General features: G+C 36.3%; 1 protein-coding gene across 2 annotated transcripts in view; it reads left to right on the top strand.

Moving 5' to 3' along the window:
- COG5 (component of oligomeric golgi complex 5) overlaps positions 1 to 17,033 on the top strand; it is a 280,119-nt gene that overhangs the window by 135,153 nt on the left and 127,933 nt on the right. For both annotated transcript variants that reach the window (XM_021102595.1, XM_021102596.1), the window contains one exon: positions 12,431 to 12,596. In XM_021102595.1, the coding sequence (XP_020958254.1) occupies positions 12,431 to 12,596 (166 nt within the window). The remainder of the gene's footprint in view (positions 1 to 12,430; positions 12,597 to 17,033) is intronic.

Here is a 17,033-nt window from a genome sequence, read left to right as displayed (position 1 = left end):
GTGTATATACACCACATCTTCCTAATCCAATCATCAGTTAAGGGACATTTGAGTTGTTTCCATGTCTTGGCTATTGTGAATAGAGCTGCAATAAACATGTGGGTGCATGTGTCTTTCTTAAGGAAAGTTTTGTCCAGACATATGCCCAAGAGTGGGATTGCTGGATCATATGGTAGTTCTATGTATAGTTTTCTAAGGCACCTCCATACTGTTCTCCATAGTGGTTGTACCAGTTTACATTCCCACCAGCAGTGCAGGAGGATTCCCTTTTCTCCACACCTCCTCTAGCACTTGTTATTTGTGGACTTATTAATGATGGCCATTCTGACTGGTGTGAGGTGGTATCTCATGGTAGTTTTGATTTACATTTCTCTAATAATCAGCGATGTTGAGCATTTTTTCATGTGCTTGTTGGCCATCTGTATATCTTCCTTGGAGAAACCTCTATTCAGGTCTTTTGCCCATTTTTCAATTGAGTTGTTGGTTTTTATGCTGTTGAGTTGTATAAGTTGCTGGTATATTCTAGAGATTAAGCCCTTGTCATTTGCATTGTTTGAAACTATTTTCTCCCATTCTGTAAGTTGTCTTTTTGTTTTCTTTTTGGTTTCCTTTGCTGTGCAAAAGCTTTTCAGTTTGATTAGGTCCCATTGGTTTATTTTTGCTTTTATTTCTGTTGCTTTGGGAGACTGACCTGAGAAAATATTCATAAGGTTGATGTCAGAGAATGTTTTGCCTATGTTCTCTTCCATGAGTTTGATGATGTCTTGTCTTATGTTTGAACTTTAAAATCAGACATTTTAATGTTTGAATCCCGGCTCTGCCATTTATTCTTTTTTTGTTTTGGAACTTCAGCTAACTTCTCTACTCTTCAGTTTTCCCACCTTTCATTAGGGAGCAATAGTAGCTATTTGGAATGTTTTTTTGGGGAAAGATTAGACATCACCTGTGTAAAGCCCCTAAAATAATGCCTGGTTCATAATAGGGCCTTACTGTATGACTACAGCAGAAACATTATTTTTACTACAATTATCCAGATCCCTTGGCCTTCTTACTAAACCTATCAAATTAGGCTGTCTGAAGATGAAATCCAAGCATCCGTATTTTTATTTTATTATTATTATTATTGCTATTTTAGGTCCACACCTGAGGCATATAGAGGTTCCCAGGCTAGGGGTCAAATCAGAGCTACAGCTGCTGGCCTGCACCACAGCCACAGCAATGCAGGATCCGAGCTACGTCTGCAACCTATGCCACAGCTCATAGCAATGCCAGATCCTAACCCCGCCAGCAAGGCCAGGGATCGAACCCACATCCTCATGGATCCTAGTCGGGTTCATTAACCACTGAGCCATGAAGGGAACTCCTGTATTTTTAAAATTGTGTCAAAATACACATAACATAAAATTTTACCATCATCATCCTCATTCAGTGTACAGTTCTGTAGTGTTATGTAGGTTTGCATCATCACGTATCCATCTCCAGAGCTCTCTTCGTCTCCCTGAACTGAAACCCTGTAACCACTAAACAACTCCCATTCCTCTCTGTCCACTGGCCCTTGGCAACCACCATTCTATTTTCCGTCTCCATGGATTTGTCTACTCTAGACACTGTCTTCACATAAATATAACTATCTTCATAAAATGTAATCATATGGTATTTTTGAGACTGATTTATATTACCTAGCATAATGTGCTTGAAATTATCCATGTTGTAGCATGTGATATAATTTCTTTCCTTTTTAAGCCTGAATAATATTTCATTACATGATTACCACATTTTCTTGATCCATTCAGTGAACACTTGAGTTGCAAGCATATGCATTTTTACTAGGGCTACTGTCTTATTAAATTACCACAAAATAGGTGGCTTAAAACAACAGAAACTTATTCTGTCACAGTTCTAGTGGTTAGAAATCCAAATGAAGGTGTTGCCAGGGTCATGGTTCCTCTGAAGGCTGTAGGGAAGAATCATGTCTGGCCTCTAGTGGCCCCAGTCAGTCCTTGTAGTCCCATGGCTTATAACTGTTATCACTCCATTCTCTGCCTCTGTTGTCAAGTGGCCTTTTTCACTGCATGTAGTATTCTCTCATAAGAACATCAATCATTGTATTGAGAGCTTACTGTAATCCAGTATGACCTCATCTCAACTTAATTATACAGCTGCAAAGACTCTGCCCCCAAGTAAGGTCGTATTCTGAAGAGTTGTCTGGACATGAATTTTGAGGAGACATATTCAACCCACTACAGTCTCTAAAATTTAATCTGTTTGGAAAGCATTTAAACATCTGGCATCTTGGTCTGCCATAACAAACAAGACTGGATGGCTTAAGTAGCAGAAATTTATTTTCTCATAGTTTTGAAAGCTGGAAAGTCCAAGATCAAGTTCTGCTGAAGGCTCTCTTCCTGACTTGCAGACAGCCGTCTTCTCTCTCTGTCCTTACATGTAGGGAGCGTGCACAGGCTTTCTGATGTCTGTCTCTGTCTCTTTTTTTTAATAATGATTTTTATTTTTTTCATTATGGCTGGTTAATAGTGTTCTGTCAGTTTTCCACTGTGCAGCAAGGTGACCCAGTTACACATACATATATATGTTCTTTTTCCTCACATGATCATGCTCCATCATAAGTGACTAGATATAGTTCCCAGTGCTATACAGCAGGATCTCATTGCTTATTTATTCTAAAGGCAATAGTTTGTATCTATTAACCCCAAATTCCCAATACTTCCCCCTCCCCCTTGGCAACCGTAAGTCTGTTCTCCATGTCCATGAGTGTCTTTTCTGATGTCTCTCTTTATAAGGTCACTAATGCCATCAGACCAGGGACCCTCATGACCTCATCTAACGCTAATTAGTTCCCTCACCTCAACATACTATTGTCGGAGTCCCCATCGTGGCGCAGTGGTTAACGAATCCGACTAGGAACCATGAGGTTGTGGGTTCGGTCCCTGCCCTTGCTCAGTGGATTAAGGATCCGGCGTTGCCGTGAGCTGTGGTGTAGGTTGCAGATGCGGCTCGGATCCCACGTTGCTGTGGCTCTGGCGTTGGCCGGTGGCTACAGCTCCGATTCGACCCCTAGCCTGGGAACCTCCATATGCCGCGGGAGCGGCCCAAAGAAATAGCAAAGACAAAAAAAAAAAAAACAAAAAAAAACCATACTATTGTCGTATTGTCATTGACATAGCCTTGGGAGTTAGACCCTCACTGAATTAGGGTGGGGGTGGGGATCAGGGAGCTGGGACAGACGTTTAGTCCATTACAGAATTGAAAACCAAAATACATATTTCAGGAGTTTCTGTCGTGGTGCAGCAGAAATAAATCCAACTAGGAACCATGAGGTTGTGGGTTCGATCCCTGGCCTTAGTCAGTGGGTTAATGATCTGGTGTTGCTGTAAACTGTAATGTAGGTCGAACATGCAGCTTGGGTCCTGCGTTGCTGTGCTGTGGTGTAGATCAGCGGCTACAGCTCCAATTCAGCCCCTAGCCTGGGAACCTCCATATGCCTCAGGTGCAGCCCTAAAAAGCAAAAGCAAAACAAAATACATATTTCACATTAGGCAATATTTGGGAAGGCCATTACTTTTAAAAGTAGTGATAGGTAATTATGATTGTGCATACACATTCACATAAAACTTGCTTATATTGCCTTGAGAAAAAATTACACAAATTTATGATTATTTAATAGTTTAAATTTCATCTGTCATTTATTTAATCTATTATCTTTGCCCCAGAAAAAACCGTGAAGCATTATAGAATGATATTTTAGCTTTTTTTTTTTTTTTTTTTTTTTTGTATTTTGTCTTGTTGTTGTTGTTGTTGTTGTTGCTATTTCTTGGGCCGCTCCCGCGGCATATGGAGGTTCCCAGGCTAGGGGTCGAATCGGAGCTGTAGCCACCGGCCTACACCAGAGCCACAGCAACGCGGGATCCGAGCCGCGTCTGCAGCCTACACCACAGCTCACGGCAACGCCAGATCGTTAACCCGCTGAGCAAGGGCAGGGACCGAACCCGCAACCTCATGGTTCCTAGTCGGATTCGTTAACCACTGCGCCACGACGGGAACTCCTATTTTAGCTATTTAAGCATAGACCTTTTCTGATCTACATTTTTTTGTCATAATCTCTTTCATTTCCTATTATTTACTTTAGACTTTATAATAAAAATAATCAACAGAAAAGTACATACATCATAAAAGTGCAGCTCAATGAATTTTTCACAAAGCAGATGTACATAACCAGCATTTAGATTAAAAAAACTAAAACCTTACAAGTCTTTCACATGCCTCCCTTTTCAGTTAACAAGTTCGTCCAGGTGATTCTTTTATATATACCAAAGTTTAAAGGCAACTCAGACTTTACACTTCTAGATTTGTGTAGTTCTCTTTCAGGTGTTAGATTAGTGGATTTAGTTGTCCTTCTATGTGTTTTCATTAAACTCTCCATTGCTCCTCTCATTTATCACAGTAGATTCTTTTGTTTTGTTTTGTTTGTGGTCTTTTTAGGGCCACACCTGAAGCATGTGGAAGTTACCAGGCCAGGGGTCGAATCAGAGCTGTGGCTGCTGGCCTATACCACAGCCACAGCAACTCGGGATCTGAGCCACATCTGTGACCTACACCACAGCTTACGGCAATGCCGGATCCTTAACCCACTGAGCGAGGCCAGGGATCAAACCTTCGTCCTCATGGATGCTAGTCAGATTCATTTCTGCTGAGCCACAATGGGAACTCCTATCATAGTAGTTTCTAATTGCTGCTTTAATGTCTTTATCTTCCATTAGACCATAGATATTGAAAGGTCAGACAACAATGTATTTGCTTTCTTTTTCATTACTGATGTCTTGTACAGTGCTAGTATGGAGTGAATGATACACGTTGAAAGATAGTAAAATCACTGTGTTTTACTATTTGTAAGAGTAATAGAATTCATCTAGTTCAGTCCCCTCATACACATGAGGGAACTAAAAACCTATAATTTATTATCAATCACAGTCCAGAAAAAGCCTCTGGTCAAAAATACGTGGTATTTGTCTGTTTTGAGGAAGAATGGTGCGGAAGGGACACTAATGTTCTTTATCGTTAGGAGATGCTGTTCATTTAAATTATAGCTTGACTAAATTATTTCATTTCCAATTTTTTTGATGGTCCCAGTTTTAACTTTGCTGAGAATATTCTATCATCCTAATTTCTGTCCTCTCACCAATTCTGTTCTTTATTCCCTTAAAGATTTATAGTTTCTAACACCTCATTTTCATTATGTATTATGTCAATTTAGCTTGCTACTCAGACTACGTTCCTGTGATTATTCATCTCAAAAGTGTTCTCATTTCCAACCAAGAATGTCTCTTGGCACCTTGGACCCAGCGTCTCTAACAGCTAGTACTTGATTAGCAGTGGCCTTTCGCCCTCCCATCCCACCACTCTCCCCCCCACTCACCCAGGTGATCTCCCTCTTTGGATTATCCTTTTTCTTTTTCCATGCTTTTAGTCCCCCACACTTGAAGCTTCAGTATATGGTAGATTGTTTCTTACCTCCTGTCCATTGTAGTCAGTCAGTGTCCAGTTTCTTTTCAGTGTTTCCGAATCTTTTATTCGGTCCTGTTCTTTGTATTCTCATCGTAACTCCCTAGTTCAAGCTATGGTTCCTTTAAAAAAAAAAGAAATATTGCCTCAGCTAATGTAATTATTTTTACTTCCTCAAATAACATAGATTATAATATTTAGAAAACATGAATGACTTAACTAATACCAATGTATGATATGGAAATTTCGCAGAATGCTATTCCAGGTTGTCAGTGACCAGACCCTTATTTGCCTGAATAACATTATCCTTTTTTTTTCCATGTATGCAAAATTCCAGGCAATAAAACCTGTATATGACTCAAGCATACTTTGTAGCTTTCCTCTATTAGTTCTCTGTTTATTGTGTTCTTTTTACCAAAAAATTCTGTCTTCACATGAATAAATGATTCTTATTTTTCAAAGTCTTACAGAGTCATCTAGTCGGGTGGTTACCAAATGTTGGTTCCCTGGTGGCTACATCTGAAGAACTTTGAAAATACAGTAACCAGGCCTCAATCTGAAGTTAGAATTCTAACTAGTGGACTTTGAATTTTTTGAGTTGAGGTCTTGTTGGCTACATTTCTATTAAAAAAAGTTCTTCAGGTGGCTTTGGGATTCCTTCTTTCATCAGTCCTCATCATTTTTAAATTTATAAATTGGACATGAGGAGAGAGCTGAGTCCCTCAGAGTTACTTAAATAGAATCTATTGGGTAACTTTACTTATTTCAGTGCTAACTAAAGATGAGGTGATAAGAATTTCTTAGGAACTGGAACAAAGACTATTCTCAGCATTAAGAATTTTTTTAGAATATTAATAAATGATCTGAGGGAGTTCCCGTCATGGTTTAGTGGTTAACGAACCCAACTAGTACCCATGAGGACTTGGGTTTGATCCCTGGCCTCGCTTAGTGGGCTAAGGATCTGACATTGCTGTGAGCTGTGGTGTAGGTAGGAGACACGGCTTGAATCTAGCATCGCTATGGCTGTGGCATAGGCTGGCAGCTCAGCTCCAATTTGACCCCTAGTCTGAGAATCTCCAAATGACACAGGCGTGGCCTCGTAAAGACAAGAAGAAAATAAATTATCTGAGAACCAATGTTTTCTATTACTCAGATACTGAATATCAGGCATTTTATATTAGTTACCTCAGTAGTCTTTTCAACATTCACACAAATACATTAGCAAACTACATCAGAAAGTTTACTTGTTCACTTCCTCAACTGATAATTCTTGAATACCTATCTTTCTAGCACTTGTACTAGAAGCTACCAGTATAGCACTGAACAAAAACTTGGACCTTCCCTCAGAGATATTAAAATCTGATTAAGAATAAACATTAATTATGTAAAGTAAAATTGTATCAGTGATCAGTTGTCCCAAGGCACATGGCTTATCTATAGCACAGCTGGGTTTTTGTCCTTAGACTATCTAATTTTAAAACACCACATTCTTTCCACTATACTATGATGCCAGCAGATCAAAGTAAAGGTAATGAAAGTTTGTTGAGCTCCTCTTCCTATCTTCAGTGCTAGATCAGCTATACAGATTATTTCATTTACCTCTGAGGCTGATGCTATTATTTGCGTCACTGAGCAGATGAGGAAAGTCTCAGGGAGGTTAAGTAATTTGCTACCATTTTGGCCACAAATGTGAGGGCTTGAATTTGGATCTAAATGTGACTCCAAAGTCTGAAATAGAAATAACAAAAGCTTGTAATAGGATCAACAAAGTCAAAAGGTGGTTATAAGGATCAACGAAGTTAAAAGTTGGTTTGATAAGATTAATATATGTTGATAAACATTGAAAAAAACTGATGAGAGGAGGAAAACTATTTGTTAAAAGAGCCGCAGATCACCAGTACTAAGAATTAAAAGAATTGATCTAATTATAGATCCAACAGAAACTAAAAAGTTAATAAGAGAATATTAGACATAGCTTTATACCAATAAATTAGAAAATTTAGATGAAATTGTGAAATTTCTAGAAAAACAGCCTACCAAAATAACAATGGGAAAATTAGAAAATCTGAGTAGTCTTACTGACAAAATTGAGTTTTTAAGTCATTAAACACTTTTATAGAAAACTGCCAAGACAGGTAGCTTCACTGGTGAATTCATCCATGCACTTAATAAATAAACTAGTGATATATAAACGGTCCAAGAGTTGAGAAAGAGTGAACAGTTAACTATTTTTTAAGGCCAGTGTAAACTTGAAATCAAAATAAGGATATTATGAGGAAGAAAAATTACTAGCTATCTTAAAAATTGATTGAAAAATACTAAACAAATATTAGCAAATATAATTCTGGGATATCTGAAAAGGATAATTCATCATGACCAAGATGGCTTTAGTTTAGAATTAGAATGTAATTTCTTCAATAAAGAAAAAATTGATAATCTCAACACATACAGAAAGAGCATTTAGTAAAATTCAGCACCAGTCTATGAAAAAAATACTCTTGGTAGACCAAGAATAGAACTTCCTTAATTCACTTTTGTTACTTCTACTCAGCAGGTTACTGAATATCCTAGCAAGGGATAAGAAAAAGCAATAAAATGAAGAATGACTGTAAAAGAAGAAACACAGATTATTCAAAGATAACATGATAATGCAGGAGGATGAATGGATAGGCTAAGGTAGATTTCTACTCTGAAATACTCCATAGTAGTGAAAATGACAGCTATTGCTACCTGCAATGACATGGATGAATTTTACAAATAAGATATTGACTAAACAAAGCCAAACGTAAAATAATACTTTATGGCTCTATTTATGTAAAATTCAAAAACAGGTCAATCTAATGAATGGTGTTAGAAGTTATGATAGTCATAACCATCTGGGGGTTTGGGATTGGCAGATACACACTCTGGTATATGGAATGATTGGCCAAAGGGGACCTCCTGTATAACACAGAGAGCCGTACACAATATTCTATAATCATCTCTGTGGAAAAGAATTTGAAAGAGAATGGATATGTGTACATGCATAACTGAGTCACTTTGTCGTTCAGCAGAAATGATCACAACAGCTGTACTTCAGTAATACTTTAACAAAGGAAATTACAGGAAAAAAAAGTAGATGATGAAAAGAAACTTGATCTTCGTAAAAATGTAGAGTGGAACAAAGAGGGGAGTCAGAGCCTTTATGTAAGGCAGTGAGTTTAATATTTATGTGTTCATGGCTGACTCATGGCTAAAATTAAAAACTTGAAACTGTACTCAAAAAAAAAAAAAAGAACAGTTGTTTAGAGTTTCAATGAATTATGTCTAAATAAATATACTTCATCCATGAATGTTTGTCCTAAAAAAAAAATAGTATTTAGAGACATGCAGTTGGGGAAACTATACAAGATTGACAGGTTCTGCTAATACTTGTTTTCATGGTATAGGTGGTAGTTACATAGGTGTGTTCATTTTGTGATAATTTTTTTTTCATCTTTTTAGAACCGTACCTACGGCATATGGAGGTTCTGAGGCTAGGGGTCAAATCAGAGCTGTAGCTGTTGGCCTACCCCATAGCCACAGCAACGTGGGATCTGACCCGCATCTGCAACCTACACAACTCTTGACAACGCCGAATCCTTAACCCACTGAACGAGGCCAGGGAGTGAACCTGCATCCTGCATCCTTATGGATACTAGTCAAATTTGTTTCTGCTGAGCCATGATGGAAACTCCCCATTTTGTGATAATTCTTAAAGCTATGTTTATATAATTTAAAAATTCCTCTGTATGTGTATTAAAGAATTTTATCTCAAATTATTATTTAGATAATAAATTTATTTCTCAACTAACAGATGATATGTTTATATTAAACTGTGAGTATGAATTACTGGCATTAATAGAAAAACTGGCATTAATAGAAAAAGCAAGCTTAAAATTACATCTAGAATTTTTCTAAGTAGTATAAATTATACTATTGCTATACTAGCAATAGTATAATAATTTGCTATATTAGATGCTTTTTGTTGAAGTATGTTTGACATTTCATGTTGGTTTTAGTACAACAGTGATTTGACATCAAATACATTACTAAATGATCATCATGATAGGTCTTGTTACCATCTGTTATATGCAAATTATCACAATATTGTTGACAGTATTTCCTAGCTATACACTACATCCCTGTGACTTATTTATTTTGTAAGTGAAAGTTTGTACTTCTTAATTCCTTTCATCTACTTCACCTAACCCCTCAAGCTCCCTCCGCTCTGGCAACCACCAGTTTGCTCTGTGTATCTCTGTCTGTTTCTGTTTTGTTTGGCTTGTTCATTTGTTTTGTTTTTTGCACTCCACATATACATGAGATCATAGAGTATTTATCTTTCTGACTTATTTCACCAACTATGAACCCTCTAAGTGCATCCATGTTGTCGCTAATGTCAAGATTTCATTCTTTTTATGGTTGAATAATACTGCAGTGTATATATCACATCTTTTTTATCCATTTATCTATTGATGGATAGTTACTTCCATATATATTGGCTGTTGTATAACACTTCAGTGAGCATAGAGGTACATATGTATTTTTGAATTAGTATTTTTGTACTCTGGCTAAATACCCAGAAGTGGAACCACTGGATTTTAGGGCATTATTTTTAACTTTCTGAGGATCCCTGTACTGTTTTCCATAGTGGCTGCCTCAGTTTATATTCTGACTAACAGTGTACAAGGGTCTCCTTTTTTTTCCCACATCACTGCTAACATTTATTTGTCTTTTTGATGATAGCCATTCTGATATTGTATGCTTCTTTAATAATGCATTGTACATGTTACCATTTTGAAAAGGTTTTAGTTAATTTTTGGAGTAGGAACTTATAAAGACTCCATTTTAGTTAGATCTTTGAAGTGAAATATGACCATTAACATAAACATATAATTTTCATGGAATTCCCTGGTAGTTCAGTTAGTTAAGGATCTTGTGTTGCCACTGCTGTGACGCGGGTTTGATCCCTGGCTGGGGAACTTCTGCATGTCATGGACACGGAAAATAACACACAGAAAAATTCCCCCCCCAAAAAATGTACATTTAACTTTCAGTGTGCATTCATTGTAAGCTGTTGAAGTTACAGAATTAATTGTACATCACTGAAACCCTATATGTTGAGGAACTTCTTTTCAGGTCCTTTGAGGATAATAAAGGCAATAAATATAATTTTATTGTATGTATCTCTATTTCTAGTTTCATAAGATGGAAATAGTCTTCGAAATTGCTCAAGCAATGCTTTTTTTAGACTATGTAGACATTTGAATAGTGATAGGAAAAATTTCTTTTCCTTCTTCTAATTTTGATTCTTGATATCCACTGAAAAGTAAGAGAAGAAAATCACTATGGATGGAATGGAACTAATAGCAACCCAAAGTGCTATACCGTGTATTTTCAGTTAATAATTTTGTATAAAATAGCTGTCTCCCTTTTTCTTTATTAGTACATTGATACAGAATTGACAGTATAGCCTAGATAAAATTCTATTATAATCATATCAAATTGAATTTGTTTCATTAAAATATATTTTAGTAGGAGACAATGTCCATTGGCTTCTTTATCTTGTCTAATTTTTTAGAAAATCTAAAATGGATATTGGCATTCACCAGCCATGTTTCCTGATATTTTCCTTAAGCTGATTCTTCTCTACCTCTGAGAGAGAGTGTGTGTGTGTCTGTGTGTGTGTCTGCCTGCCTGCCAGCATATACTATTACTAACACCAGTAGATTTCAGAAATAACATTTTTTCTTATTTGTAAACTTAACAGTCAAGAAAATGTTAGTGAAATTACTTAACTTTTTAACTATATGCCATTAATAACAAACACTGAATCATAAATTAAAGAGAAATTTCAGCTGTTTGGGCCTAGATATATATACTGCTGTACAAGATCTGTCCTGATGATTCAGTCATTTACTTAGTGACAAGTCCAGCAAACTATTTATATCACTGTGGACCTAAATCTATTCATCAAGAGTATTTCTGCTACCCATCTCTTTACTTACCTCTCTCTGCTTCAGTCACTCTGCTCCAGCCACCATCATGGCCTAATTGCTGTTTCACTAGCTACTAAGCACAATTTACCCTGTACTTTGGTTGGTGACTTTGCCCAGATCTGTATTTCCTCATATCCTCCTAAGATTTCCTACCTTACTGGGTGCAGGATTCTGTTTATATATCATTCTAGAGGTGACTTCTCTGACTTTTCCCTCTGTATTATTCCATATCATTCTTTCTTCTTACTCCTTCCCTTTTGTGGCATTTATCACTAGCTGCTATTCTATTTATTTTTTACATATTTCTCAGTAAATATAAGATCCATGAGGGCACCTACTCAGTTGGTTTTATTTATTACTGTATTTCTAGCACATAGAAGCAAGATAGACCCATAGTAAGAACTGTTTAAATATTTGTGATTTGAATAAATAAATGAATGAGAAATGTAATGAATAATAGTATCAGTCTGCATGGCTCAGTCCTCAGTTAACTGCAGAATTCATTTATTTATTCTGTAAATGAATGTAGGGTTCTTTTTAGTTCCAGCATGGCTGTCTTCATAAGGATTGGTGATAAAATTTAAATACGCTCTAATAACATAAAAGGTTTTTGATTTTGTTATCTTTTGACAGGGAAAAGGGAAAGGGAGAAAGTCATACATGTGGTATTGAACTTTATCTTTTATGAAATAAATGACTAAAAGTAATATATGTTTCAAATACATTGCCTTTGCTCTTGTCTGTGATAATTTTAAGATATGGTAGTAAAAATAAAACAATAAAATAAGGTAGTAACTGTTCAGGTGCCACTTAAAGTTGTGGATTCATGTTGGTTTTGTTTCTTTTCCTATTTATATCTATTCCCAACCAACCCCACCACCACGTTTTTAAAGAATCCAACCCAGGTCGGAACAGCTCTTCAGGTTTTCCATAATCTTGGAACTTTGAAGGATACTATTACCAGTGTCGTGGATGGATATTGTGCTACCATAGAAGAAAATATCAACAGTGCGTTAGACATCAAAGTTTTGACTCAGCCTTCCCAGTCAGCTCTGAGAGGTATGGATGCGGTTTATATTTAGCTTCTTTATTTATTTATAACTGAGAAGTTCTTTGAATAGTATGTGAAACACTCAAGTCTCAAAGTAATCTAATGACTCATTTTTTAGTAGACAGAAAATGAGAGAAGAAATTATGTTTTAGAATTTATTTATAACTTTTTTGTCTAATCAGTGACTTGAACTGGCCAATTGGTATATTCAGAACTTCTAGATAAAAACTATAAACTGTGTCTTCTTTTAGTTCAGAGGAAACAGATGCAAGGAAAAAAAGAAACATTTTTTTTTTCTTTCTGAAATCCTTATCCTCATATGTACTTACTGAGGCAGAAAATATTTTTTAAGGAAATACGATCTCTATCTCATCTTTCTGAGCTTTTTCTCCTGATTCTGGTACTCAGGAGCAATAATGGCTAAATATAGTGGAGATAGAAGCTGATCAAAGCTTTGGGAACATTACAACTACAGCAAACTCTAAAGAAAACAAAATGCAGTAGATTCACAGTGGGGTAGGTCGATTCAAGGTAGCAGTCCTAAGCCTTTTCCTGCCAAAACATGCATGATGATGACATCCACTTGTGTAACACACTTCATACACAGGAAAGATTACACTTTTTGTGTACGTCTCATTTTTCTAAGCGATGCAAACTCTGCACTTCTCTGCCTATGGTCTGTCTGCTCTGCAGTTAATATGGATGAACTGGGCTTGCTCCTAGGAGAGACCAAGTGCTCTTTGTTTATGTTAGATTCCATCCCTCACAGCCATTCCTTAAAAGATCCCCTCTGTCTGCCACATCATTGGTTTTTCTTTTATTATGTCTCTTTCCCATCACATAGAGTCATGCTATTTATTGTATCTTCTGTGTAAAGACGGGCAAACACATCTATCTTGACTCCATTTCTTCCTTCAGTTTTCTGTCTGATTTCTTCGTAGTACAGACAAAGTCCCGAAAGTGTTGGCTATACTGTTGTCTCCAGTTTTTTCTCTTCCTATTTTTCTATTGAAGAAGATACTCTAATATCATAGAGTTGTCCTCAAGGATAAATGACACATGTAAAATTAATAACAGAGTTCTTGATACAGGGCTACTATTTATAAAATTGCAACCATTGATTATTATTTTTATGTTTGTTATATAAACACAGCCTTAAATAACACAGGATATATGTCACTCATAAATAATTTGCACTAGATAAAAAGAGATAAAAGAATCTCAGATCTTAAAGGGATTTTCAAAGGTTAGCCCTCGCCTCTGAATAGGTCTGTATTAAGACCATCCCAAAAGGAGAGCTTTGAAAAGAAATTGCCAGAGGAGATTTCACTGTCAGCTTTTCCCTGCAATTATTCTCAGAAAGTTTGATCTAATGTTTAAATTTCCAGAAGCAGTTTAATCTCATTCCCTCTTGTATTGTCAAGAATAGAAAAAATTGAAAGCAGTTATTCTCATGCTGTCAGTCCTAATGTATGCCCCCCGCTTTGAAAGGATAAAGAGTTTTAAAGCCTTATTATCATCTGTTGAGGAGTGGATACCATGATTTAATGTCGAAGCCTTAAGCATAAATCCTCTCTTATTTTTAAGAAGAATAACCACTGTTATTTTTTTAATGTTACCTTGGCAGTTTTAATGTTAATTTCCTGATCTTGTCGATTATGTAGTAGAATGTCCTCTTTGTTGGAAATACACATTAAAGCTTTCCTGGGTGATAGGGCATCATGTCAATAACTTATTCCCAAATGATTCAGGAAAAAATATCTTCTCTATATTTTCAAATTTTCTATATGTTTAAGATTGTCTCAAACGTCTAATAATAAGTAACATTATGGAGTTTCCTAGTGGCTCAGTGGTGAACGAATCTGACTAGGAACCATGAGGTTGCAGGTTCAATCCCTGCCCTTGCTCAGTGGGTTAACGATCTGGCGTTGCCGTGAGCTGTGGTGTAGGTCGCAGACACGGCTCGGATCTGGATCCCACATTGCTGTGGCTCTGGTGTAGGCCAGTGACTACAGCTCCAATTCGACCCCTAGCCTGGGAACCTCCGTATGCCGCAGGAGCGGCCCTAGAAAAGCAAAAAGACAGAAAAAGACAGAAAAAAAAAAAAAAGTAACATTATTATAATTTTAGGGGAAAACATGTTACCCAGGATGTATCCAAAAGTTTATAATTCAATAAGAAAAAGATAAACCACTCAATTGAAAAAATAAAGACTATAAATAGGCAGCTATAGAAGAACACATCCAATAGACAGGAAAAGATGTTCAGCCTCTTTTTAGAGGATATGAATGAGTTAGAAGGGAATACAAATGATGCAAGATGCTATTTCTCAGTCATGAAATTGGCAAAATCTTAATCTAAGATAGGACCAAATATTGGATGAATGCAGAAACTCCTGTACTCTGATTGTTGGAGAATAAAGTGTTTCAGCCACTATAGTCAGTTTTATCAAACTGATATCCAAGGTTACACATGGCATACCTTGGGAGTTCCCTGGTTGCTCAGTGGATTAAGGATCTGACGTCGCTGCTGTAGCATAGGTTTCAGTCCCTGGCCCGGGAACTTCTGCATGCCACAGATGTGGTGAAAAATTTTTATAAATGGGTATACCTTATAATCTTACCTTTTCTCTTATAAAAATATACCCTAGAGAAACTGGCATCTATGTATAAGAATTTTTATTTTACTATTATTCGTAATAGTTAAACTTTGAAAATCATCGTTTGCACTGGAAAAATGAATAAACTTGAGTTACTAAGTAGACTAGTATACAATATTTAAATTAATTTATCAGTATAGATAATTCTGAACACCCTTAAATGAAAAAAACAGGTTTCAGAAGGATACAGTATGATACATACTAAAAGCCTAAGAACATGACAGACTGTGCTATATATTCTTTTATGTGCATACATATGTAATGAAAGTATAAATATATACATTGTAATAATCATTAATTTCAAAATAACATTAGCTTGGGGCAGGGAGGGAGATCAAGGAAAATGAGACTAGGAAGGAAGGGGTATACAGGGACCATCACTTTATTTATTCATCCTTTTTAAAATTTTTATTTTTTAAGACTATTTTTTAAAGTAGTTTTAGGTTCACAGGAAAATTAAGAGCAAAGTATAATTTCTCACATACCCTCATCCCTACACACAAGCCTGTCTCATTATCAACATCCCTCACCAGAGTGCTGCATTTGTTATAATTGGTGAACCTACATTGATATGTCATAATCACGCAAAGTCCATAGTTTATACTAGCGTTACTGTTGGTTTTATATGTCTATGGGTTTGGACAAACTTATAGTGAATGCCATATCTCCATCAGTATAATATCAAACAATACTTTCATGTGCCTAGAAATCCTCTGCCTATTCATCTCCCTCATCCCAGCCCTCATAATCACTGATCTTATTATTGTCTCTGTATGAATATAATTAATGCTTTTTTCAGAATGTTATCTTGTTGGAATTATACATTATGTGGCCTTTGCAGATTGGCTTCTTTCACTTGCTAGTAAGCATTTAAGTTTCCTCCATGTCTTTTCATGGCTTGATAGATTTTTTTTTAAGTGCTAAATAATTTTCTATTGTATGGAGGTACCACATTTTATTTATCCATCTACCTAGTGAAATATTCTGAGTGCTTTCAAATTTTGGCGTTTTGAACAAAAGCTTCATCTGTGTACAGGTTTTTGTCTGAACATAAGTTTCAGCTCTTTGGGGTAAATACCAAAGAGTACAGTTGCTGAATTGTATGGTAAAAGTATGTTTAGTGTATTAAGAAACGACCAAACTGTCTTCCAAAGTAGTTTTACCATTTTGTGTTTATGCTGTCAGTAAAAGAGGGTTTCTGTTGCCCCATATCCTCACCAGCATTTGGTTTTACTGCTGTTCCAGATTTTGGCCATTCTGATAAATATGTACTAGTATCTCAGCGTTGTTTTAAATTGCATTTCCCTGATGATGTATGATGTGGCACATGTCTTCGTATGCTTATTTGCCATCTGTGTATCTGCAAACAAAGGCATTTTTACGTCTTACTTCCCAGTGTATGCCTTTCTTTCCCTCTCTTGCCTTATTGCATTAGCAAGGACTTACACTATAATATTGAAAAGTACTGGTGAGAGGGGACATTCTTACCTTGTACCTAATCTTAAGGGGAACACTTCTCATCATTAAGTATGATGTTAGCTGCATTAATAAATAGTCTTTATTAAGTTAATAAAGTTTCCTTTATACTTAGTTTATTGAAAGTTTTTAACATTAATGGGTGTTGGATTTTGTCAAATGTGACCAAATGTATTGATGTGATCATGTGAAGTTTTTTTGTTTGTTTGTTTTAGCCTATTGATGTGATGAATTACATAAACTGGTTTTCAACTATTGAACCAGGCTTACATACCTGGGGTAAATCCCACTTGGTGATACTGCCAAAACC

This window comes from Sus scrofa, chromosome 9, assembly GCF_000003025.6.
Source record: "Sus scrofa isolate TJ Tabasco breed Duroc chromosome 9, Sscrofa11.1, whole genome shotgun sequence".
NCBI classification, from domain to species: domain Eukaryota; kingdom Metazoa; phylum Chordata; class Mammalia; order Artiodactyla; family Suidae; genus Sus; species Sus scrofa.
The sequence above is the reverse complement of the archived record's forward strand: the minus strand, read 5'-3'. Positions and strand labels throughout refer to the sequence as shown.